The sequence below is a fragment of the Corticium candelabrum genome, chromosome 1 (genome assembly GCF_963422355.1).
Source record: "Corticium candelabrum chromosome 1, ooCorCand1.1, whole genome shotgun sequence".
NCBI lineage: Eukaryota > Metazoa > Porifera > Homoscleromorpha > Homosclerophorida > Plakinidae > Corticium > Corticium candelabrum.
In genome coordinates, this window is record NC_085085.1 from 1449693 (window position 1) to 1477053 (window position 27361).

General features: G+C 42.1%; 2 protein-coding genes and 1 long non-coding RNA gene across 3 annotated transcripts; all 3 read left to right on the forward strand.

Moving 5' to 3' along the window:
* The first annotated feature begins 14 nt into the window (after positions 1 to 14).
* On the forward strand, positions 15 to 7095 carry LOC134194794 (uncharacterized). Its single transcript, XM_062663769.1, has 6 exons — positions 15 to 21; positions 73 to 128; positions 484 to 546; positions 608 to 1252; positions 1311 to 1499; positions 5899 to 7095. Exons 1-6 carry the CDS (start codon positions 15 to 17, stop codon positions 7024 to 7026), a joined length of 2088 nt encoding a protein of 695 aa, XP_062519753.1. The 3' UTR covers positions 7027 to 7095.
* Positions 7096 to 12804: 5709 nt separating this feature from the next.
* LOC134195892 (uncharacterized) lies at positions 12805 to 13302 on the forward strand. Its single transcript, XR_009972450.1, has 2 exons — positions 12805 to 12934; positions 13010 to 13302. It is a non-coding gene; the product is annotated as an uncharacterized LOC134195892 (long non-coding RNA).
* A 150-nt stretch (positions 13303 to 13452) lies between these two features.
* LOC134187759 (drebrin-like protein B) lies at positions 13453 to 26987 on the forward strand. The gene is made up of 15 exons (XM_062655911.1): positions 13453 to 13577; positions 13644 to 13699; positions 13990 to 14102; positions 14809 to 14883; positions 14941 to 15081; positions 16221 to 16298; positions 19795 to 19881; positions 19944 to 20008; positions 20196 to 20250; positions 20557 to 20640; positions 22747 to 22920; positions 23982 to 24062; positions 24966 to 25223; positions 25289 to 25334; positions 26680 to 26987. The coding sequence occupies exons 1-15, from the start codon at positions 13495 to 13497 to the stop codon at positions 26814 to 26816; spliced, it is 1533 nt and encodes a 510-aa protein (XP_062511895.1). The 5' UTR covers positions 13453 to 13494; the 3' UTR covers positions 26817 to 26987.
* The last annotated feature ends 374 nt before the right edge of the window (positions 26988 to 27361 follow it).

The following is a 27361-nucleotide window of genomic DNA, read 5'->3' on the forward strand; positions in this document are numbered from 1 at the left end:
GTTGTCAGGAACAGATGCAATGTAACTCACTAGCTTGTGTTGGCTGGGAGTGCATTGTGCTATTATTGTCAGGCATCAAGTGTGGTCTCAATATAGATGTGAGTGAGTACACAGTGACACAAGCATATGTGAGTATGACATCTACACGTGGCTTCTTGGGTGACTCTAGGAGGTTTGTTTCATGGTATTAAGGCTCAAAGCTCTTTCAGATAGGGACTTATTCAAGCATTAATGTTGTCAACAAGCAATTTGTCTGATTTGTCGTAATAACAACATGTTTACACAAGAGTCAGAAACTACAAACCTGTGGCATCTCTAGGCTAGTTTACGTTATATCTTAACCAGTTTCTTTGCCAATTCATGGCCAAAATCAATTGTAATGGAAAGTGGAATTTAGTGTAGCTGTAGTAGTACATATTTTTGTATTGTCTTCAAACATTTGACTTGACTATCTCATCTTATTTGTGTGTGTTATGTTGTCAGGATGGTAAGAGACCATACCAACTGACTGATGGTGAACTGAGAAGACAACTGAGGAAAGCAAGAGTGAGACGTTTATGTAGTGAGATATGGTGGTATGTGTAGAATGGATGGGTTGTATTGTCAGGATGAACAGAAGTATGCTGTTCTGTTTGCTGAGGGCACAGTGAGACCAGAAATCATCAAGTTGTGTTTCATCGGTTCAGAAGGAGCAGGAAAGACGACACTCATGGAGGCTCTCAAACGAGGATGGTTAGAGTGGATTTTTAAAAATGAAAATCAAGCAGACAACCCGGATTGTGAAGAGGAACGCACGATTGGTATCAACGTGATGACAGCTTATATTTCAGGAGTGGGTTGTGTTTCACTGCGGGACTATGCAGGTCAAAAGCAGTTCCATAAAACCCATGGCCTCTTCTTCTCTGCATCCAACTCGTTCTTCATCTTGCTAGTGAGTCTAGTGAGAGGAAAGGAGAGACGACGGTGCAGCGATGAGGAGTTGCGAGATGAGCTTCAGTACTGGCTCTCATTTCTCAGATCCAGTTTGGATGGAGAGTTTATACCCACAGTGTTGATAATGGCCAGTCGAGGAGATTATTATCGTGATGGTCAGCGTGTGTTACAGCATGTGGTCGACTACATTCGTGAGCTGTTCAAAGGCATGATCAACATCATTCAACATTGTTTGGTTCTCGACTGCAGGAAGTGTTCGTCCCCTGAAATGAGAAAACTCAAGAAATTTTTACGTGATATGAAGCAGCAACTTCAGCAAGTAATAACAAGCTAATTGAATATTCATTTGTTTGCTAATTTAGATATCTATGTTACAGTCTGCTTCTCTGTATCCTCGTCTTTGTCAGCCAGTCTTGTCCAAGTTGCTTCCTTCTCTTCGTAAGAAACAGAAAGATCCATTCATGGAGACGGCAACACTCGTGGAGAGGATTGAGCAAGAAGCATGTCCAGGACAAGAGAAGAATGTTGTAGAAAAGGTAGTTGGTTTTCTGGATGACTCAGGAGAGGTGAGATGACTAGCAGCTGTTTAGTCATTGCGTATGTGCATGCGCATGCGTGTGTGTGTGTCTGTGTGTCTGTGTGTGCCTGGATGTAGCATGGCAGCCTTCTAAGCATGTTGGCTCTGAGGTATTTTGACCCTCTCCAGCGTACCATCTGGGTTCTGCGATATCTCCAAATGCTATCATCACGATAAATCATCTCAGATTGACAGGAGTGCCACATGCAGCACTTGGAAGTGAGCCTACGGCAACATGTTTTTTTGCAGAGAACAACTGTCGCCCGGCCTACTCCTACATTGTAAAGTGCTTCGATTGGTTGTAACGTAGAAGTACTCATTTTCGTGTCCTTACGACTATTTTTGGTATCGCCGAATCAGATGGAGGCCATGTGCATGGAATACAATAGTGGAAATGACTGCGGGGCATGGACCAAAGAAGTTGGTCTCCATCGTGGAAAGAAGAACGATGGTTTATGGTGTGTGCAAGCGATTTGTACTGCCGTGTTAGCAAGAAGCAGCAGTTTGACATCTCTTGCTGTATAGAGAATTGAAAGATTCAGGACACTACATGACATTACCTATTTACAAACCGGTGATGAACTGAGTAGTGATTTGCTTTTTTCACTGTTTACACTATCATTATGGACTGGTTATGATTTAGGTTTGGTGTCTGTCTGTCTGTTTGTCTGTCTGTCTGTCTGAGGAAATGGTTCTCTTTGATTCTTCAAAGATGCAGCGCAAAAGTACTCCTCAAAAAGTTGTCGAGTTTCAGAAACAAAGAATGACATGGACAAGCTTTTGACTTTAATGTACAGATCCAAGTCCACTAATGTTTAAAGTATTTTGCTGTGAAGGGCTGGTTCATTATAGAAGTTTAGGATGTGTACAAGTAGAGGTCTGTTGCAATAAAATAAGCTGTCTGTCTGTCTGTCTGTCTGTCTGTTAATCACATATATTTGAACTTTTATCCTTTTATCTATGATACATTTTGCAATGCAAGGTACTATGTACTGTCCAACTACTAGTAGTGTTCATCAACTAAACTAAGCTAAAATTGAAACTCGTGTAAAAATAAGATGAGGACTACACTTAAAGCTACAGTGTACCAGCAAAGCCTCCAGTACCAGCTAGTGGCTGAAGTACTGGGTGGCAAAGAGGTCACATCTGTTGCCTTCAGACAGCGAAGATAGCTTTTAGAGATGACTCTAGCATTACACTTCTGGAGCTGAACAGAAAAGTGTTTGGACCAGAAGTCGATAAAGTCCGCAGTGTTCGGTCATCCCACTTTGTCCGATGACTTCTTTGATAATTTGCACAGTAGTTTCTACCCATTGATCCCAAGCTCCAAAATGCTCCATTACCAGTGGGGTTAAAGTGACAATTATGCCACCTGGTAATTGCTGTTTGCTGTATTTCTCTTTCTTTCTGTCTGCTCTCTTTCCTGCAGCGACACCACTAACACTAGCAGATGATGGAAAGATGTCACTACTCCATGGGTGGACGAGGGAGATAGCTAAGTCAACGTTGTTTCCAATGTCCGAGTCAAAAATATGATGTCCAGTCTGTTGTCTGTAGTTGTATAACGACTCCTTGGCTCCCTGCGGTGGTGGATATGCAGCCCACAAAATCAATCAGACCAGACGGACGAAATTGATTCATGAGACCATACCAGCTCGCCACCAGTCTTACAGGTCAGCAAATGGTATTCATTATCATCTATAAGAGCTCCACAATTTTAGGTCGTTGTTCAGCTGGAGAAGGCTATGGGCAAACCCAAACGAAGGAAGGACGCCAAGTGAAATTCGCAAGAATTGAATGCGAACACTTTTGATGTAGGGATAGCGTTAAGCCAAGCCCCAGTGCCCTTACCTGTTGTTGAGCTCAGGTGGGCTGCATGCCTGGTAGGGGGCATTTTCGAGAAGATACTGAGCGTTGGAAGAAGCAGTGACAGAAGATAGCCTTTGTTGAACTCTCCCATCACATGGCAGGTAGTCAGAGATATGTTTTTCTGGAGGGATAGACCTTGCTATGACCTCACTGTTTGGAGAGGTTGAAGAGCTCAAGAGGCTGTCGGTGATAGATCGTAAAACAGGGAATCAAAATGGCAGCTCTGTAAAAGTTTTGGCCCATGATGCAACAAAAGCTGGTTGTCTCACTGACAGCAAAGGAATCATTTCGAAAGTGCCCATTGTGATGGGTAAAGAGTCTTGATGCCAAATCCTGTCATAACCTAGAGGTAAGAAAAGGTTTTCTTTGTCCTAGAGTCATGGATCATAGAAGCATGAACTAGCAAATCAGGATGGACTGTCCGGGCCAAATGGTTAAGGTTGGGGATGCAACAGCATCATAATAACAGTGTTGCACTCTGAACATCATCCAATTTGATAAGCTGATTGCACAGTGAGAGCTTTGACTAGGCTATGGTGGCACAAGAGGACGTAATGAATGACATCGGATCAGTTGGAGGACCAAGGAAGAGTGCACCCTCACAAGACACGGGAATTCCATCAAATCCTTCAACAGCAGTCGAGGACAATGGAGAAAAATATCTCGCACTTTTTGTCTGCTATGACCAGATTGATGGCTGAGAAGGTCTCCTTCAAGTCATGAAACACAGCCAAAATAGATTTCCCTCCCCCCCCCCCCCCAGCAAGAATACATCATTGAGGTAGGCCAGTACGCGTACTTGAGAGTGAGATTTCTGAATTTTAGTTAAGACTGGATGAATGGCCGTGGCAAAAAGAATAGGACCCAGAAGGTCTCCTTGATGAACTCCCTCCTCAGATGGAATTATTACCGTAGAGGAACCCCGCATGAAGACAAGGGAGCTGGGTTTGCCATACATTTGAATCACATGGTTGTACAAGTCAGGAAAGGTAAGAGAAAATTGTTCCATGATCTGGTCTCTGCTGACAGAATTGAACGCATTCTTAACATCCGACTTCAAAACTATCCAGTTGGGATTAGATTCCAAAGTGAGACTTATATGATGCGCTATCAACTCTGTACCACATTTTGTAGACACACCATGCTGAATGGGAGAGAAAACTTCAGTAAACTCTTCCTTTATTGTGAACAAATAGTCCTGGCTGTAAGTCAGCGAATAGAATCCTCGATGAAAAGAGGGTGGCAGCCACATCAGGCAATATTCTCTTAGCAAAAGCCAAACAGCAGAGAAAAGACCATTCGCAGTATTCTTATTTTCCAGTAGGATTTTAAAATGCTTGAAACGCCTAGGACCAGCACCAGATCCACGTGAAGCTTGCCTGATTGAATCGAAAAGTAACAACCTAGACAAGGTGATCGACTCACAACTAACATTGGGTGGAGGGGGAATGAAGCGCTGAAGATCTGGGAGGGTGTTTGGAGATCAACTTCCTTGCGGTATCATCAGTGGACGGAGCCAGACTGTTACCAGTTAGAATTCTAGACGCACGTGACAACTCTCTGCATCTCACTAGCCTCAGAGCAGGCTTTTTCCTGCATTATCCCCAGTAGTGGGTGACTTCCCGGGAAGAGAGGCTCGCAGGCAAATATGGTCAGGCAAATAAGGTCCGACCAATTCCAGCTGAGAAACTGGTGGTAAGCAGTCTTCACATCAAGTAAACCATGTTTTCCTCTTCTCGCCAGAGGAGTGAGGAGCATGCGAGGCAGTAGAAACATGAGTTTCCATGCTAACTCATCAGAGAGATCATCATGAATCTTTCCAAGCACTACGACACAGCAATCTTGGAAACATACTTTGACAGTAGGATGGATAGTTTGGACAACTCTGGGAGGCAGAGTGTCTTCTACTGTAAGATTCCGGATGTACTTCCACGCAGTAGTTTTCAGGTCCAGATTCGTGTTCTGAGAAAGTGCAGAGTCCAGGAATGTCGTTGATGAAACGTGTGTGGGTGCAGTACCAGTGGAAGAAGCTTGAGAAGAGACGTTGACTTCCATATTCCCGCAGTAAGGTTGAAAGAAACACGCTCCCTCTGTTCTTGATTAGACCGTTGATGCCGAGATCTGCATTGAGGCAAATGTTGACCCAGTTTCAAAAACCAGTTTTTGCAGAAAGAACATTGATGAAGACACAAGCTAGCGATGAAACAGCCGGAAGGATATTGGGATCCTGAACTTGCCGAATATGGCAAAGAATGCGTTGAGCGGTCCTAGACACTTTGCAGGACTGATACGGACAAGATTCAGAACGAGGCATTGAGCGACAGAGGGAAAAACAGCAAAAGGAGCAGACCCAAAATGTGAATCTCACGCGGTCATCATCAGGGGTTTATCTGTCTGTCTCTCCTGTCTCTCTGTTTGTCTCTTTTGTCTTTCTATCTTTTGTCTGTTTGTTTCTGTTTGTCTGTTGTTTTGTTGTTGTGTGCATGTACATTTATGTTATTCTTGTGATGTGAGTTTAGATTGCTGTTGTTGGTGATGTGGCTGCTCTCAATCCTGCTTGTCTACATCAATATGCCATCGGTCCTATCGTTGCTTCTAAGGATTTCAAGTGGCATGTCAAGTCAAAGAGAAATGATGGCACAGTAACAAGAGAAGAAGCAAAAACGGCAATCAATCATTTCTTGAGAGATCACAAGATTGCTGTTCAACTCAACACAGATAAAGTTCTCATTATCAACAAATCTCTTGGTATCTGCTTCAAAGTGGAAGGCAGAGACGACACGTACATGTTTCCAGCTCTCTTGCCTCCTAAGGATCTGTCTGTCATGTGGAAGAAAGATGAGAGTAAGAAAGTGTACGTCGGTCGACGTCAAGTGTGCAGAAGTGAGACGACCATCTTCAGTCCATCTACATTCTGCATGTTTCAATCTAAAGTTTGCTCAACATTAGATCCAGAAGCAAGGCTGTGGAGGGATGGACTGATTCTATCACAAGGCAATACAGTTCATAATCTCATTGAGTGTTTGGTGGCCATGATAGATCCTGTTCGTTCTGTGGACTATGTGTGTCGTGGAGGCAATCAAACAGAAGCAGAATGTGTTTCACTGCTGGACACTGTCATGTCTCTTTGGAGAGATATGTTAGACAGGTATAGTCCGGGCACTGAATATCAGACTGAATATCTGAGCAGAAAGCATTTAGAGGAACATAAAGAACTGAAACGAGTTGCTTTCTACTCTGAGGAGAAAATCAAGGAAGCAAAGGCAAAGGAAGAAGGAGCACATGCTGCTGTCAAACAAGTAGTTGGTGATGAGCTGATGGTAGAAAGTCTCAGCGACCTGCTGGTTGTTCAACCCATCAGTCAATCAGCTCCAGTTTCATCCAGTGCAGTTTCTAATGCTGTTATTGGGTGTGGTTCATGTCAATGGTATTCATTTGGACTAAAACTAGACTTTAATCATGATCAGATTGAAGCTTTGTGTCATGACAAAGTGACTCCTGCTGATAAATTGTCTGCAATCATCCAAGTAAAGACCAAACAAGTGGGTGATGTGAAGAAGATGGATGATCTGCTGTTAGAGGCGTGTAGACATTTACCAGATCCAATTGATGGTACAGTGAAGGAGAAGCTTGGAATTTATCATTAATCACGTGACTGTAGAAACTAAGATTTATATATTCATCTACAATCATGATATTTGACATGTAGTAGTGATGATGGGTCTAACAGAATACATGCAGATGTAGATAACATGCTATTTTAATCATGCACTAGGGTTACAGTAAATTTAATTGGTTACAATGCTGCCACATCCGTTTCAGCCAGAAGTTTAGCGCGTGTAGTCATAATAGGTGAACTTCCATTTGGCAACGCGCTTGATTAAGTCTGCGAGATCTGTTGCGCATGCGTCGGTCGAATGTGCCTGTTGGTCATTTGTGCGTTCGTCTTCAGGACGCTGTTCGGTTATGATAAAGAGACGAACGACCTAAAAGTGATTGAGACTGGAGGTCAGTTTTTATGCATGTAAACCTCGCAGGCAATCGAAAAACTGTCTACGCATGCGCAGTGGATAATATATTGATTACAGATTAGATTATTATGTACTATACGTTAAAATTTAGTCTAAAATTAAAAACTTATGTAATAATTTATAATTGATATTAATTAGTATGTAACCCCTATGGTATTATTCTTGAATGTTTGGTAACACCAGTAGCAATGTTTCTGCTGTAGACATGCAAGTATGGGCGTGGTTTAATTAATTTGTATGAACTTTATATCCATTTTATTGCAGATGGGGCATGGAGGAATTGGGTGAAGAGTTTAGTGGCAGTAAAATACAATACGGATGGTGCAAAGTGACCGATCCGAACACCAACCTTCTGAAGCTTGTTCCTAGCAACTGAGTGAGTTTTCTAAGATCAAAATTGAAGAACACGTCCACAAGAGGCATTTGTATTATATTGATATCAATGAATAGTTGCTACCTTTTAGTCGTTTGTTAACTGTTTGTGTATTTACGTAATCGGTTTTTCTGTATAGTTTGGGGAGGCGACACCAACATCACGGAAAGGCGTCTGTCAACATCATGTCAACGATATTTCCGGATTTCCAATGGTTTGTGTGTTACATGCATATTTATTGCATGTTGTTGTGTGATTATTTTGTTCTCTCAGGGTGCTCACGTGACCGTCAATGCTCGTCACGAAGGCGACGTGGAGGAGAAGGTTGTATTGGAGAAAGTGTCGAAATTGTCTAGAGCTCGTTATGGCTTCCACAAGGAAAAGGCCAGACCAGTGGAACCATCCGGTCCAGTGGTATGTATGCTGTATTTGTACTAAACAGGATGGGCTGTGGGTTGTGGTAGTTTGCAATACATTTTAAGAAGTCAAGTATATTAATTAATGTAATAAATATATAATAATTTATTTTATTAATAATTTTGATAATTTATATAATATGTAAATGTATTAATTAATTAATTTTGTTATCTGTAGTTTGTCTCTGTTAAATGCTTGGCTTTTAGTTAAAATGTCAATGTGCAATGTGTATTGTACTGTTTGTTTGCAATCAATTAGTGATTTGTGTGTTGCTTACAAAGCCAACGTACGAGCTGATATTGATGCAAACAAACGAGACAAGTTTTGGTCTGACCAAGAGGTTGAGTTGCTTTTTAGTGTAGTTTTGTCTCTGTCTGTCTGTCTGTCTGTCTGTCTGTCTGTCTGTCTGTTTGTCTGTGTGTAATTTTCTTGCTTTGTTAATAGAAACTTGAGAAGCAGAGCGTTCAAGAGGAACGTAAGGTAACTTGAGGAAGCAAAGAAACGAGGCAGTGAAATCAAAGAGAGAGAGGTCTGTGTGATGGGTGGGATTGTGGTGTGTTGTGCAGTCAGTGATTGCTTGGTTTGACAGGCAAGAGAGAGACGACTTCGTGGAAAGAGGGAAACTGAATGTGCACGAGCAATTGATGCACAGAAGTGAGTTGTGTGTGTGTGTGTGTGTGTGTGTGTGTGTGTGTGTGTGTGTGTGTGTGTGTGTGTGTGTGTGTGTGTGTGTGTGTGTGTGGTGTGTGTGTGTGTGTGTGTGTGTGTGTGTGTGTGTGACGTGTTTTAGTTAACACGGCTAGGAGCTGACCTAGCAGTTGCACTCTGTGTGGTTTTTGTAACCAGGGTGTAGTTGTGATTTCCCCCTTCAGCCTTGCAATCTGAAGCAGTGTGTACAGTTTTATTGCACAAAGAGAGAGATGACGAAGGAGGTGTATAAGTCATGTAGCTTCGTATATCTTGGAAGCTGCATAACAACAGATTGCAAAATTAGAGAGGAAATTTCCAGTCGAATTGGTAAAGCAGCCAAGGCTTCCGGGTGTTTACAAAATTCAATCTTTTTCAATAACCAGTTGTCTATTGATACAAAGTGGTCAGTGTATAGAGCGGTGGTCCTGCCCATTTTGTTGTATGGGTCAGAGACTTGGACAGTCAAATCTGATAACCTGAGACACCTACAGACTTTTCACAATCAGTGTGTTCGCTCCATCATGGGAATTACCAAATATCAGCAATGGCAAGATAAGATTCCATCCCAGGAATTAGCAAAAGACTTTGGCATGGAAGAATTAATATCAGATGTTTTAACAAACCATCGGCTCCGTTGGCTTGGTCATGTCACCCGAATGGATGATAAACGACTCCCTAAACAGATGCTGTTTGGGGAGTTAGCTTCAAAACGACCTTGTCATGGTGCAAAGAAAAGATGGCGAGATGCAGTTTCCTGTGACATGAACCTCCGTTGTATACCAGAAAAAGATTGGTATACACTATCACAGGAAAGAACTATATGGAAATCTCAAATAAACAGAGACAGAACAAGTAGTTCAACATCTGGAGAAGAACGTCCATCAACTGAGAAGTACTACCAGTTTCATTGTCAGTGTAGAAGATCTTTTTTGGAGGAAAGGAGACCTCACAAGACATTCTCGTTTTGCAAGCACATCAGTAGCTCGTCATAAGTTTTTAAAGTTTTATTCTACCTCCTTTGTCATTTTGTCCGTAGAGACACTGTTATCATCTATTGAGGATAGACAGCTCAAAGGTCAAAGGTGTGTGTGTGTGTGAGTGTGTGTGTGTGTGTGTGTGTGTGTGTGTCAGTGTGTGTGTGTGTGTCTGTGTCTGTGTGTGTGTGTGTGTGTGTGTGTGTGTGTGTGTGTGTGTGTGTGTGTGTCTGTGTGTGTGTGTGTGTGTGTGTGTGTGTGTGTGTGTGTGTGTGTCTGTGTGTGTGTCTGTGTCTGTGTGTCTGTGTCTGTGTGTGTCTGTGTCTGTGTGTCTGTGTGTGTGTCTGTGTGTGTGTCAGTTTGTGTGTGTCTGTGTGTGTGTGTGTGTGTGTGTGTGTGTGTGTGTGTGTGTCTGTGTGTCTGTGTGTGTCTCTCTGTGTGTGTGTGTGTGTGTGTGTGTGTGTGTGTGTGTGTGTGTGTGTGTGTGTGTCTGTGTGTCTGTGTGTCTGTGTGTCTGTGTGTCTGTGTGTGTGTGTCTGTGTGTGTGTGTCTGTGTGTGTGTGTGTGTGTGTGTCAGTGTGTCAGTGTGTCAGTGTAATACAGACATTTGGTAAACAGCAGGAATGTGACAGACAGGTGGGTTGCATATGCAGGAGTGTGCAAGTGTTTTGTGATGTATCTGTGATGGAAATGTTATGTGACAACACGGCTTTGTGTTGTTGTTGTAGTTGTTTTGTATGTATTGTGTGGTGATTGGTGATTGTGGCATTAACAACATGTGGAGATAGAGACAAGCAGAAAGTCTGATGGGCAGATAATTGCATAGGCAGAAGGGCAGAGAGACAGACAGACAAAGAAATAGACGCACAAAGATAAAAAGATGGACAAACAAACAGACAGACAGACAGAGACAGGAAGACAAACAGATGAAAGACAGGCAGACAGGTAGACAGACAGACAGACAGACAGACAGACAGACAGACAAAGTGTATTGTTGCTCATCTGACATAGCCACACACATTGATAAGGTCATCTAGTGAGAACGATTCCTCCAGATAAATTCCAACATCCAGCAAATATACACGATCTACAGACACACTCAACATTCAGCAAGTTTCTATATCTAGATGACATCACTGCTAGGTCATGAGCACAAGCTATACTTCCTATCAGGCATGGTGGTTTTTGGCTCACTTCTATTCAAAACCTCTCACCAATTGCATTTGTTGCCAGTTGGGTTCAATATTTGCACGTATTACCAAGTTGGTTTTCAGGGTTAAGGCGACTGGTAGACACAGTGCTTAGTCAAGCAATCTCACTGAATGCCCAAATAGACACTATCAGTTACAAGTTGCAAAAGTCACCGAATCCAGACCAGACACTGACAGATCTACTACCTGACACTGAAAACTTACAACATTGACTGTCAGGAAACTGGACAGAGCACAAGTGTTGCACATGATTGAGAACTCGTCAATGAAAGATGCTGCTTGTTTGAAGTCTCGTCAAGGAAAAGGTTCAGGAGTCTGGCTGGACTGCATTCCTAGTTCACAGAAGCTTGCACTTTCTCTGATTTGTTCTGTTTGGCAGCTTTGTTAGGCTGGGTCTCCCAATGCCACTGCCTCCTTCAGTTGATACATGTGAATGTGGGAAACCACTGGATGATGAAGGTGAAGGAGTGGACCAGTTTTGACCATAATTCTATCAGCTTGGTCAGACTGTCTACATCATGTCCATCTCAACCATATCATAGAGCCGAGACATACGTATAGCAGCTGCCAAGCCAGACCTGATATCATGATTCAAAATGCATTTGAATTCAATGTTGAGCTGGATGTATCCATAGCTCACCCTGACATCATTCTAAATGCATAATAACTAAAAATCAACAGCATAGGTTTCAAATCTTACTGGTGATGGCAACTGGCAATGACATTGCAGAGAAGCAATGAAAGTGATATCAAAGGAAAGTAGACAGGATGACATGCTTGAGAGACTCATTAGGTGATTTATACAGAAGTCAATTGTACAGTAGATAAGTTAGCACTGGAGAGAAGGACTTAGTGGTCATATAATTTTGAACTGAAGAGACAGTGTAGTTTACAGCCAGACAGAGACAGACAGACAGACAGACAGACGGACAGGAAAGTGACATCTAGGCAAGTAGATTGAAAGTCAGATGCAAAATAGAAATTGCGTCTTGTGTTGGTCTACTGCAGTGTAATATATTGCTGGCATTTCAGAAAGCTCGCATGGAGCAGTTGGATGCTGAAACTGAGAGGAAGAAGCGGCAAGCACACGAGGAAAGATGAAGGTTTTAAGCAGCAGGTAAATCGCAAGTGTAACTAGTTTATGATTTATTGGAAGTTACGATTGTGATGCAGGTTTGTGCCAATTAGTAATCTATTTGTGTCGTACACACACACACACACACACACACACACACACACACACACACACACACACACACACACACACACACACACACACACACACACACACACACACACACACACACACACACACACACACACACACACACACACACACACACACAGTGGAGTGAGTGGTCGACACAACCAAGCTCATTTATGGCTCTGTTTGTGTTTCCGAAGACCAATGCATGCTGAGCGTCCACAAACATCGCAAGTGAAGTTGCCAGTCGTAGAGAATACTGCAGTCTTCTGCTTCTGCCTTTTTTGTTGGAGTACTTTCAAACTTTGGTCTTCAAAATGTTCTAAGGACTATTTGCAATAAGCATCAACTTTAGTCTTTCATTTTCTCTTTTCTTTCGACCGCAAAATTGAATGCTCGCTGACCGCAGTAAGCCAGCAAGGTTTAGACACTGCAGTGGCCAGTGGTACGAGATTGGGTTGACCATATTGGGACTCAACAGTGATGAGATCGAAAGACAAACACATAATAAACCATATCCTACTGGCGAATTGCTTGCTCTCATTGAAGCACGAAGGAGAAAAGGTGGAGGAAGCAAGACGGCAGAGGACTTGTTGAGGATGTGTTATGAGATATCTACACCAGTATGTGAAGAAATGAAAGTTGAATTTAAGAGGTAAACTCATATGTGAATGCTAATAGATGGTTAATAGATGGTTTGACATTGACAAGATGTGTTGTCATTATTTAGCAAAACGTCCTCATCCTAGCAGAGTATCTACAGGAGGCTATGTGAGAGGCTAAGATGGTCTTTTATGTCTGATCTCTAGAAACAATTTATTGTATTGATTCAATCATTCTATTGAACACTTTAGAGTATTATTACACATTTTGTCAATTGTATGAGATTGATCAGTTGAACGATTGTTTGTCTCCCCTCAGCAAATTGTAACAAGTAGATAATACACGTGGTTATGCTCAAGTTGTATCAACTTACCATCAGGACAGACTGACAAATGAATGATAATTCGAGTTCATACTTTCTGTTGTCTTAATTTTGTAATGACACATCACTCTATACTTTGTAAGGAACAACCAAAACTATCAACTCATCGATACCTAACACAGCAAGTAGGTCATTGTGGCGCGTGCGTGTGCCACATCCGTTTCAGCCGGAAGTCTAGCGCGCGCACTGTGCTGAATTACTTGTGGGCGTGTGTGCTGTGAGCGAGTAGTATGTCGGTGAATTTCGCTCGATTTGGCAATGAGTTAAAGTCCGCGTACGAAGACGTCATCAGCGATTCGTCGGACACAAACTGGTGAGAGATCTGTTGCGCATGCGTCGGTCGAATGTGTTTTTTCGTCATTTCCACGTTCGTCTTCAGGGCGCTGTTCGGTTATGACAAACAGACGAACGACCTAAAAGTGATCGAGACTGGAGGTCAGTTTTTATGCATGTAACCTAGCAGGGAATCGAGTTGACAGGAAAACTGTACGCATGCGCAGTTGATACTCTTTTTGGATTATTACGTATGCGTTAAAATTTAGTCTAAAATTAAGAAACGATTGCACATGTATTAAAATTTATAAATTGATATTAATTAGTATGTAACCCTTATGGTATTATTCTTGAATGTTTGGTAACACCAGTAGCAATGTTTCTGCTGTAGACATGCAAGTATGGGCGTGGTTTAATTAATATGTATGAACGTTATATCCATTTTGTTGCAGATGGGGGCATCGAGGAATTGGGCGAAGAGTTTAGCGGCAGTAAAATACAATACGGATGGTGCAAAGTGACCGATCCAAACACCAACCTGCCAAAGCTTGTTCTTATCAACTGGGTGAGTTTTCTAAGATCAAAACTGAAAAACACGTCCACAAGAGGCATTTGTATTATATTGATATCAATGAATAGTTGCTACTTTTTAGTTGTTTGTTGACTGGTTGTGTACCGTAAAACCAGAAAATCGTGCATACATAATATTGTGCGATTTTGTCCCAACTCACTCCTTCAACTCTACTGTGCCGTTTTAAATTGTGTGATTGGCAGCCGTGTACACTAATGGCGTTGCAGTTCCACTTTGTACAAATCACGGAACTTGCGGACTGTTGACTCAGGCACGTTTCAGCGCAGTTGCCTAGTGAAGTGTCTGACTGCTGCAGCAGGCCCGTGGTGGGCTGTATACTTTCCAATAGCTGCCCTCACTTTCTCACTGTACGTGTGCTGGCTTGTCGTCTTTCTTCATAGCTAGTAGGTCGTTATCTTCATCTCCAATGGCATCATTGGTGGCCTCTTTCTCTGCATAAAACTGAACAGGGACAAATATGCCCTTGTCTTTGGCGTTATACGCTGAAAGAAATGGCGGATCGTCATGGAAGAAACGGATGCTGTTCGGTACCAGGTGCTAAAGAATTATGCATGTACAATAGGTTTATGTTGTGCGAATGCAGTTTGTGCGATGTCAGTTCGACCACACAAAATGCACGATATAATGTACCGCACGATTTTCTGATTTCACGGTATTTATGTAATTGGTTTCTATATAGTTTGGGGAGGCGGCACCGACATCACGGAAAGGCGTCTGTCAACGTCATGTCAACGATATTGCCGGATTTCTAAGGGTTTGTGTTACATGCATATTTATTGCATGTTGTTGTGTGATTGTTTTGTTCTTTCAGGGTGCTCACGTGACCATCAATGCTCGTCACGAAGGTGACGTGGAGGAGAAGGTTGTATTGGAGAAAGTGTCGAAATCATCTGGAGCTCGTTATGGCTTCCACAAGGAAAAGGCCAGACCAGTGGAACCATCCGGTCCAGTGGTATGTATGCTGTATTTGTACTAAACAGGATGGGCTGTGGGTTGTGGTAGTTTGCAATACATTTTAAAGGGAACTCACACGCAAAACAAGATGTTCTTGAAAAACAGCCTTACCTTCCAGAAGTTTACTGATACCTTAGTCGCTAGCCAAAGCAACTCTGTAAAGGAGAAATTCATTTTGAATGCTCCAGATGAAGAAGGTGTGAGGCTCGTTGCTGGTGGGAGACCCTGACTGTTGAATTGGAAAAATCTCGAATTTAAATATCAAATTGTCTAATTGGAGACAACACTTGAACATTCACTAGTGATGAGAGAAAAGCACTAGAGGCATTTGTTATGACTTCACATGCGTGTAGGTCGGGCACTTTTATTAAACACGATATCAACTTCCACTTTGATGTGTTCTACTGAACTTTACGACTTACTAACTGATCTGAAAGATTCCTGACTTTGATTTGAGATATCTAGGGTTCATTAGTACACTGATGACTTGTAAAGTTTGTCGTAAACGTGTCAGAAACGGAGAAAGAAGTCTAATGATGAAAGAAGAAGATCATGACAGATGACAAGTGTTCTAGTTTCCTATCTGTTCCAGTTTCCTACTTCACATCAAAGCGGAAGTTGATGTCGTGTTTCCTTGAAGTTTCAGACCTACGCGCAAGACAAGTCCTAACGAATGTCTCCGGCATTTTCCTCTCATCATTACAAAGCTGCACCTACCTGACAGTGAATGTGAATGTTCAAGTGTTATCTCCAATCAGGCGATTTGATATAGAAGGTCGTGTTGCGCTAATCAAGATTTTTCCAATACAAAAGTTGAAAACAATTAGGGTCTCCCATCAGTGATTTCATATCTTGCACGCACTCGTCGTCTGAGAGCATTCAAAATGTGATTTCTCCTTTATGGAGTCGCTTTGGCTTGGCTGGCGACTAAAGTACCATTGAACTTCTTGAATGCAAGACTGTTTTCAAGAGCAACTTGTTTTTGCTTGCGAGTTCTTCTTTAAAAGTCAAATATATTGATTAATGTACTAAATATATAATAATTTATTTTATTAATAATTTTGATAATTTATATAATATGTAAATAGCTTAATTAATTTTGTGATCTGTAATTAGTGATTTGTCTGTTGCTTGCAGGGTTCGGTTTACAAGAAAGCCGACGTACGAGCTGATATTGATGCAAACAAACGAGACCAGTTTTGGTCTGACCAAGAGGTTGAGTTGGTTTTTGGTGTGTGTGGGTATGTGTGCACGTGTGTATATGTTTGTATGTCAGTCTGTCTGTCAGTCTGCCTGTCTATCTGTCTGTCCATCCATCTGTCTGTCAATACATATATTTCTTATACAAGACATTATTACAGTCTACGCTAAGAATCAGCAAGTTCTAAGAGAACTAGGACCCAAGAAGTCCCTAAGTACGACTAAGAGTCAAACAGTTGACAATAAGCTAACAGAGTTACTAATGGCACCAACTGAGTCACCACTATACTGGACTCTGCTCATCTTCTGCAGTAACACTCTTGCATTGCACTGCTGCATCGCAATTGAGAATCTCATCGTCCAGTAGTTCTTGAACTCGTCCTGTCTGCACTCAGTTGTTCATGTTGCTATTGATGAGAGCTGGTTGAGATATTTTTGGGCCTCTTGCCCCCATCAACCAAAGTGCTCCATCACCAGAGCAATGAAATTCAGTGTAGTTCCACAAGGACGTGCCTTTTTGGCATATTTGTCATTTTTTAGCATTTCTTTTGAGTTGCTGCTGTCCCATCTGCTAGGGCTGCCTTTGGAAGAGCGTCAAGTGCCCATGGATGTGCCAAAGAGATGTCTAACTCCACTTCTTTGCCGGAGTCAGGATCCACTACATAGATGTATATGTCAGGTCTGCTGTCACAATCCAGAAAACGGTGTTTTGGTTCAACCTTGTGTACAACACGCAGCTGGCTGAGGCACTCAGACCATGTTTGAACTATTGTGTTGTGAGTCCAGACAGGCCCTTCGCCATACTTACATGTGATGAGGTGGTACCCATCCTCATCAAGGGCTTCCCGCAGTCACATTTGACCATCCATTTGGCAATTGGCATGTGGATACCCAGCCTCATGTAAGCCGCCAACTGAATTGTTTCAGTTCTAGTGCGAACTTACATGAACTAGGTATGTCATGTAGCCAAGCTCTTGAACTTTTCCTTTGGAGGGATCTGAGACGAGCTGCTTCTCTGACACTAGCGGTAGTGTCTATTCTTGATTGAATTTCTGACTTGACTGACTGACTTGTTAACTTCTGCTGTACTTTATTGGTAGACAGAATGCTTGACAGAGTGAATTGTCATGACAATGCCGGCTGCAAAGAGTAGCCAACAGTGCCCATATCTGACGCTGATGAGTCAGTATATCTATTAGAGTATTAGTTTCAGGGAACCGTTTCGGTAACCACACTATAGATCGAGCCTATGATGACACATAGGCAAAGTGCATAATTGATTGTAAAGAGGTCATCCCAAAACCTCCGTATTTGATGGGCAGTACAACCTGATTTCATTGGCTTGATGTTATACTGTTACAGCATAGCAGACTGCAGAAAGTTTTCTTAGTCAAGCCATCGTGTATTGAAGCTGCATGAGATAAACTGTTTGGTCGTATTGATCGAGCTAAATGGTCAAGACGTCCCACATGACAGTGTCTTAGTAGAAGCATGGAACTCTGCAGATTGGTAAAACCAATCAGTTTGTCACACAGATCTTTCCCCCTCTCTGCCATTTGTAAGGTTGCATCAGCCACAGACTTATCTGATCCAATTGGTATGCCTAGAACTTCTATTTCTTCAGATGAAACAGGAATGTGGACAAACCAATGGTGAGGGAGTGTAAATTTCACATTTGTGTTCAGCTACTTGTAAAGCAATTGACTTGAACGACGATCTGAATTCTTCCAGAAATGACAACACCGATGTTGGTTCTCCTACTGCCAATACATAATCGAGATATGCAAGCAGTGTGATGGCAGGATATTTCTCTTGTAGTTTAGATAGCAACGGATAAATGCGAGCGGAGAAGAGGACTGGGCCTAAAGGGTCTCCTTGATGCACTACTTCTTCTGATAAAACAACAGTATGTTGTTCTTGCAAGTAGACCAAAGGACTTGATGATGAATACATTTGAGTCACATGGGAGAACAAGTCAGGACAGTTGTGAGACATTTCTTCGAACAGATGAGATCGTTTGATTGAGTTGAATGCGTTTTTCACGTCTGTCTTGAGTAAAATTCAAGTTGGATTCTCCTTCAAAAGAAGTTGTATGTGATGAATCACAAGTTCACACCCTCCTTCTGTTGCAACACCATGTTGTAGTGGTGAAAAGTACCCAGCAAATGATTGCTTCTTTTGTGAACAGATAGCTCTTTAGCTGTTGGTGTTCTAAGAGTCTCTCCTATTGCAATAGGTCTCACATCATTGTTTGTCTTTGCTAATGCAATCAGGCGTGCACCAGACATAACAAGTCTCAAGATTTCTGGTGGTAGTTAACCTTTGGCAATGACATAACAGACTAGGTAATATAATAGATCAGCTGTCACTCTGGGTTGTCCAAAAGAGTTTGAAGTGTTCATACCTCCATCCTGATGGACCTGTGCCTGACCCTTGAGGAGACTTTAGAATTGCATCAAAAAAGACGATGTTTCTGGAGCTCAATGGAGTCGTTGTCGTTAGTGAAATTGATTGCAAAATCTTTCCTTCTTAAAGGGTGTTCTTCAACCAATTTTGGACAGTTTCAGCTGAATCTGGGGCTAATACGGATCTTATAAGCACTCTTGCTGCCCGTGATAACTCTCCACACCTGACCAGTCGTAGAGCAGCTTTCAGAGCATGATCAGCAGAGGCCGATGTCCTTTTTTGATGTTTTCCAGTAAAATTGATAAGATTGGATCATTCAAACTTGAGAAATTTGCTGTAGATAATCCTTGCTTTCTTGATTTCAGAGGAACCTCCCTTCCTTGGTGACAATAGCATCCTAGGCAACAAAAACAGAAGCTTCCAAGCAGAGACATCTGATGGGTTTGTAGCTATTCTCTGAAGAACAAGGGAACAGCAATCTTGAAAGCTGGCCTTCAGTCCTGGTATGATAGATTGCATAGTTCTAGGAGGGATTAATGCAATTATTTGTTCCAATGTGGTATTGTCAATGAAGTCTCAAGCCCTGTCTGCAATTGAATTAATATCCTTTAATCCTTTCCCAATAAATACATCAGCCTGTGATGCAGTTGTGTGATCAGCTGGATATATGCAGACGCTATTGAAGAAGCCATAGATGGTGTCAAATTCTTCACCTGGCTTTGAGCCCCCTGTGAAGCAGTGTGTTTGTGAAGATGAACTGGCTGTTTGTTGTTGACCCAACAGGAGCCTCCGAGACTTGCATTGAGAAGTGTGCTGTCCCAATTTGAGCAACCACAGGTGACAAAACGGGCAGGACATGAGCCCGAGACGATTGACAAACTCGACTGGGAACCTCATCGCCTATGTCTGGCTGCCTGTGTTTGTCTGTCTGTTTGTCTGTCTGTCTGCCTGTTTGTGTCTGTCTGTCTGTGTCTGTCTGTCTGTCTGTCTGTCTATCTGTTTGTGTCTGTCGGTCTGTGTCTGTCTGTCTGTTTGTCTGCCTGTCTGTCTGTCTGTCTGTCTGTTTGTTTGTCTGTCTGTCTGTAGTTTTTTGCTTTGTTAATAGAAACTTGAGAAAAAGCGTGTTCAAGAGGAACGTAAGGTAAAGATTGAGGAAGCAAAGAAGCGAGACAGTGAAATCAAAGAGAGGGAGGTCTGTGCGATGGGTGGGATTGTGGTGTTTTTTATGCAGTCAGTGATTGCTTGGTTTGGTAGGCAAGAGAGAGACAACTTCGTGGAGAGAGGGAAGCTGAACGTGCACGAGCAATTGATGCACAGAAGTGGGTTGTGTGTGTGTGTGTGTGTGTGTGTGTGAGAGAGAGAGAGAGAGAGAGAGTGTGTGTGTGAGAGAGAGAGAGTGTGTGTGTGTGTGTGTGTGTGTGTGTGTGTGTGTGTGTGTGTGTGTGTGTGTGTGTGTGTGTGTGTGTGCTCTACGTGTTGCTTATCTGTGACATTTCACATGTCTAGAGCTCGTGAAAGGGAAGACTATCGTAGACGTGAAGAAGAAGACAGAGCACATTACGTTAGTTTTTGTATGCTTCATCATATTTACTACAGACATTTAGTAAACAGCAGGAATGTCACAGACAGGCAGGTTGCGTATGCAGGAGTGTGCATATGTGATGGAAACGTTATGTGACATTACGGATTTGTGTTGTTGTTTTTTGTATGTATTGTGTGGTGATTGAGCAGACAGACAGACAGACAGACAGACAGGAAAGTGACATGTAGGCAAGTAGATTGAAAGTCTGATGCACAAATAGAAATTGCAAGGGCAAATTCGTCTTGTATTGGTCTACTGCAGTGTAATATATTGCTGGCATTTTAGAAAGCTCGCATGGAGCAGTTGGATGCTGAAACTGAGAGGGAGAAGCGGCAAGCACACGAGGAAAGACGAAGGTTTAAGCAGCAGGTAAATCGCAATTGTAGCTAGTTTATGATTTATTAGAAGTACGATTGTGCCAATTAGTTGTCTATTTGTGCGTGTCTGTCTGTCTGTCTGTCTGTCTGTCTGTCTGTCTGTCTGTCTGTCTGTCTGTTCGTCTGTCTGTACAGATCCAAGTCCACTAATGTTTTAAAGTATTTCGCTGTGAAGGACTGGTTCATTATAGAAGTTTAGGATGTGTACAAGTAGAGGATCTTTAACAATAAAATAATCTGTCTGTCTGTCTGTCTGTCTGTCTGTCTGGGTCTGTCTGTCTGTCTGTCTGTCTGTCTATTTGAAAATGACTAGTAACAATAGTACAAAGGGCTAACTACCAATCAGACACTAGGATTGAATGAACAACTTCATTTAATGGTGAACATTTCCTCCAATTGCAAGGCACAGCGATGGGCACGAGAATGGTACCATTATATGTCATCCTCCCCATGGATAAGCTTGAGAGACGGTTGCTATCAATGCAGAAATTAACACCTACAGTCTGGTGGCGTTACATAGATAACATTTTTATGATCTGGCCTCATGGAGGAGAAAAATTAAAGGAATTTATTGAGAACCGTAATGAGTACCATCCAACCATCAAATTCACGTCTAATTCATCTACTGAGAGAGCAGTGTTCTTACACAATTGTGTCCCTTGTAAATGGTCACATTAGGACTGACCTTCATGCGAAAGCAACAGACAACACCAATATCTAAAATCATCCAGCTGCCACACAAGAAACCAAAAAAAGGAGCATTGCTTACAGCCAAGCAATACGTCTGCGGCGAATCTGCTCGGACAATACCACATTCCCGTCAACAACTTTTGAGCTACTAAAACGTCTTATAAAGAGATGGTACAACAAGCATGAACAGATAGCCAGAGCCAACATCAAGTCTAGAAGCGATCGCCTACGTCCTACGCGTGAAGGTACTACCAAAGACAGCATCAGAACACCCTTAGTAGTAACATACCACTCCTCCTTGAACTGGTTGGGTCAACACGTCAAGAAATACCACCACATTCTACAACTGTCCAACAACCTCAAACAACAAGAACATCCAATACTAGCCTACAGAAGACCAAAAAATTTACGAGATCTCCTAGTCCAAACAGACCTACTTCCTCAGAAATCACTACCACCAGGAAACCATCCATGTCAGTAACCAAGATGCAGGACCTGCCCAATACTTATCACCACCAACATCTTCCACAGCAATGCCAATGGACATCAATATACTTTCAAACAACATGTCCCCTGTGCAATGCACAACATCATATATCTGATTCAATGCAACAAATGTGGCAAACAGTATGTTGGAGAGAGAGACCAACGATTAAACCAACAAACGAACAGTCATAGATCTGACATCAACACAAGGAAGACCGAAGGCAAGCCTGTTGCTCGCCACTTTAGTTCCATCGATCACTCGGTGTATGACATGAGAGTCATGGTAATAGACAGAAGTGGTCATCACGCAGTGCTACCAGTAAATTAAGAGAGGGAAAGTGGATTTCTATACTAAACACTTGTTGGCCTCTTGGCATGAATCTAAAAACAGATAGTCTATATTGATGTAATCCTAGTGTCTGATTGGTAGTTAGCCCTTTGTACATTTGTCTAACTTCTTACTTACTGGCCTATTTTAGCTACAACTGCGGTGGAAGACGTGACTGTTGGTACTTCCCACCACTGTACCCCAGATGTCTATCTGTCTGTCATCATATATGTTCAAACACAAGACTATATTACATTTCAGCAAAATAGTATGTCTGTCTGTCTGTCTGTCTGTTTTTCTGGCTTTCTGTCTATCAATACATATATTTTTCATATTTTAATTAGGATACAATAGCAAATGCTAACTACGTTTGTCCTATGACAATAAAAGCAAGAGAACAACTAACAACTAAATACAATATATATATATATATATATATATATATCTGTCTATCTGTTTGTCTGTCTGTCTGTCTGTCTGTTTGTCTGTCTTTCTGTTTGTCTGTCTTTCTGTTTGTCTGTCTGTTTGTCTGTGTTGCTATCATCAATATATTTATCAAATTCTGCTAACTAACTTGTATGGTTTTTGTCTTAGGAACGTGAGACAATTGGTGCTGCAGTGAGGCACACAAAGGAAACTGTCGCTGAGCGAGAAGCCGCTACTCGTCAGGCGGAGGAAGAAGCCGCAGACGCTCAGCGTGCAGTAGAAGAAGCAAGACGTGCAGTGGAAGAGGCAAGGGCCATGCGAGATGCAGAGGCACAAGCAGAGGTAAGAAAATAAGACAACAAAATTACATAATCTATCGTATTATTTTAGATACAGAAGGGCATGCATTGATAAGTGAGGGTTAGAATAATGTGTGAACAAGACGTCTTGTACTTCATCGAGCTTGCCCTTTACCTGGTAGCCTTGGACACCTAGACCGTAACACGTTTGTGGGTGTGCAGTCAGGAAGATGTTAGTCTCTCGTAGCCACACCCTTCCCACCTACATCCTTCCGGCGAGAAAGGGTCTGGGGAAATGCTTTGTAATAGGTTTGTTCTGTGGCTGTCATTATCTCACCGAATTCCGGTGGGGTAAAGAGGTGTTTAAACGGTCTTTGGTGGGCTATCAATATTCGTAATGAACATGACAACACGCGTGTAGCAGACGTCATATCGTGACGTCGTAGTTGTTTTAGCGTTGAGACTTGCAGTTTGCACTCTCCGTTTGTGTGAGCAACGTACGAGCATTCGTAGCGATTAGTGAGGTGTGAGCACAGTTGGAATGAGCAATTAGGCTGCATCACTATAGGGGTCAATTAGTGAGGGGTGATTTAGTGAGGGGAGAATCAGTGAGGGTAGGCGGATTAGTGAGGGGAGGATGGATCAGTGAGGGGGAAGGTGGATCAGTGAGGGGCCGGGTGGATCAATGAGGGGGTGGAGATTTGTTGAGGTGCATATCGCTGAGGGGTGTATTGCTCAGGGTGTGGGTGGATCGTCGAGGGGTATATCACTGAGAGGCGAGTTGCTGAGGGGTGAAATTTACGGATGGACGAAATTTACTGAGGGTTGAATTTACAGATACTTACGGCATGTTTGCTTTATATGTGTTGCATAACATAACAATGTCTAACAGCCACTATCTTAGTATACCATTTTTATATGTCAAGATTAGTTGTTATCAATAGTTTGTTAGTTATCGTTGCATATGTCACATTAGGTATGGTGCGTGTGTGTGTGTGCGTGTGTGTGTGTGTGTGTGTGTGTGTGTGTGTGTGTGTGTGTGTGTGTGTGTGTGTGTGTGTACATACACATTGTTGATCTGGTGTGTTATGTTGGCTATTGTAGGCAGAAGCCGAGGCCGCTGCTGCAGAGGAAGCCGCTCGACAGGCACAAGAAGCAGCCGAGCAAGCACTAGCTGAACAGAGAGTAAGCCAAGATATACATACATTTACCAGCCACATCTTTGTATATCATATCACCTCAAAATGCCACGATGTTTACCCTTATGTATTTGAAAGACCTTCAGCTTGTGTATAAGGCCATCCTTTATCCAGTGCCACACTAGCATATGATTTCAGCGTTTTGTATTGCTTGTCTGTGTGCGCATTCAACATACAGTACATCTGCATTGTATTTGGATCTCGTTTGTCTGTTGTTGGCACGTCAAGTAAAGACTTTGAAATCCTTTCAAATTGTTTCTGTTTACAAATTTGGTTTGTTGGACACGTTTTCGTTGTGTATCGAGCATTTGTAGGGTATACCAGGTATGTGATGTCTCACGTGTGTAAGGGGACGTTTATTCAAGGGTAATGGTCTTTTGTGGCTTTTTAGAGGAAATACTTTGTATAGCAGTGATGTTGATTTTTGTTGATTTTTGGTAAACTTCACTTAGTGAACTGTAAAATGCTGTTGGATGTTACGTCTGTGGTGTTGTTTGTGTATTGGGTTTGTCTGTCTTTTTGGCTTTGTGTGTCTATTTGTCTCTGTTTGTCTATCTGTCTGTTTGTTTGTCTGTCTGTCTGTCTGTCTTTTTGTCTGCCTCTGTGGTTGTTTATTTGTTTATCTCTTTGTCTGTCTGTCTGTCTGTCTGTCTGTCTGTTTCTGTGTGTGTCTGTCTGTCTGTGTCTGTCTGCCTGTCTATCTGTTTGTCTCTTGGTCTGTATGTCTACTTGCTTGTTTGCTTCACTTCCCTTTATCTGTTTATTTGTTTGTCTGTGCATTTGTCTATTAATCAGTTTCTCTGACTGGTGGGCTGTACACTAACCTAACATCATCAATAATTCTATTTTATTCATCGTACCTTCTTTTTCTTTCCAACTTACAATTTAGGAAGCCGAAGAAGCTGCTCGAATTGAAGCCGAAGAAGCCGAACGAATTGAAGCCGAAGAAATCGCTCAACGTGAAGCCGAAGAAGCCGCCAATCAAGAGAACGTGGGTTACGCAGAAGTTGAAGAATCTGCCGCTGATGAAGACATGTATGGAAACGCGGCAGTAGAAGAACACCAAGCTCAATCCCAGGCTGACGATGCCATGTATGGCAATCTGGAGACGACTGGCGTAGCTCCGGCTCAAGAGCAAGCCGTTGACGTTAGTACCATTGTGTGGTAGGTCGTCATTGCTGTGAAGTGATGGTCTGTGTGACGTCTGTGTAGGAGCACAAATCGCTGCAAGCGGTTGCTGTATATGACTACCAGGCCGGTGAGTCTGTTGTTTGTCACCGTTTGTTTATGTTTGCAGCATGTGTTGCTAATGGTGGTGCTACTCATTAATATTAATATTAATATGACGTCACTAAATTAGTATGACGTATTATTACGTTACTACATTAGTATGACGTCATAAACAGACGATAAGAGCAACATATAGCAAATCATTTAACTTAATTAATTAATTGGCTATTGCACCTCACAAAGTATCTAGAGCTCACCGAAGAGAAACGTTGTCAAGGTACTATTGTAACTAGCTATGCTAATCAGACATTAACTGTTTGGGATATCAGTCTGTTTCTGTACAGTTTGATCGCACCTGTGGTGTCCACATCCTATTGGTGGGTCTCACGGTTTTGGAGTCCGATGTCACTTTTTGTGTCATTGCCATGGAAATGATGATTCCTGTATACGCCTAGTTTATGTCTGTAAACATCAAATTGGACATTGTTAATTTATTAGCTCTAACAAATTAATAATTTATTTATTTTTATTTAATGACTCTAACAGATGTATAGAGACGACAGTAATGCAGTATGAATGTGTGAGGATGGGTGCTGTATGGGGATGGGTGTTTGTCTGTTGTCTTTATTTGATGGTTTATTTATGTTGCTGTTTATTTGTTTGTTTGTCTGTTTGTCTGTCTGTTTGTCTGTCTGTTTGTCTGTCTATGTGTTTGTCCATCTGTTTGTTTGGTTGTCTGTCTGTTTGTTTGTTTGCCTGTCTGTTTGTCTGTCCATATGTGTATTGAATAAGTCAATGCTATTACAGGCTATATTATCTGTCTGTCTGTCTGTCTGTCTGTCTGTTTGTCTGTTTGTCTGCCTATGTGTTTGTTTGTCTGTTTGTTTGTCTGTCTGTCTGTCTGTCTATCTATCTGTCTGTCTGTTTGTGTATCTGTTTATTTGCTTGTCTGTCTGCTTTTTGGCAAATATCTTGACTTGAGCATACACTTTAACATATACAGAACATGCAGACAAAAGCTTCAGCACCAAGTTCGTTTCATGTATACAAAGCCACTGATCAGTCACAACATATAGCAGATTGCTGCAAGGGTTGCCCAGTTGTCGAGTGATGAAGAGACAAAAATACCTAATTAAATTAATTAATTAATTGATATTAATTATTGTTATTTTCTACCAAGTTGCCTACCTGTTTGCTCATGTTTGTATGTGTGCGGTCTGTTTACAGCAAACAAACAATATTAATTAATTAATTAATTATAATATATTATTTACACTAATTAAATTAAACCAGCAGCAATCTGTGTATATCAGTTAATCTTCAGTTTGTTTGCTTTGTATCCACTCATCTGTGTCTACTGTTCTTACTCATAGCCGATGACAGTGAAATTTCGTTCGACCCTGGTGACCTAATCACGGACATAGATCAGGTGGACGAGGGCTGGTGGACTGGCCGAGCTCCTGACAACTCGTACGGAATGTTTCCTGCCAACTACGTCGAGCTCTGTTGAGACAAACTATTGTGACATGCTTTTGTAGTGATGACGATGAGGGTGTAGTGTGTAGTTTGTAGGTCTGACTGTCTGTTGTGTTCTCTGCAGTTTCGCTATTGAAAGTGCGGCAATGGATTGTGTCTGATGATTGAGCAAATTTGGAATCGAAATTAACGTGTGTGGACTGCACGGAGGGTAAATATTTGTTGCATGTACCACCACACTTGCAGGCAAAGGCAGCAGGCACTTGACTCATGATGCAATAAGCATGCGAGCAACGTGTTGCATATTGGTTGAGATTTCAAGAGGTCTCAATGATCATGAGCAGCAGCAAGTCTAAAGAGCAAATTTGGTATTTAGCCTTGATCTCCTAGATCCCTGTCGCGCCACAGGGTCTGGAAGGTCGAGGTTACACGTGAGTTAGATAGATAGATAGATAGATAGATAGATAGATAGATAGATAGATAGATAGATAGATAGATGTTTCCTTTATCCAGAGAAAACCTTCTGTATAGCCCCGATCTTCCAGGTACCCTGCATTGAATGTGTTACGAAAAACTAAA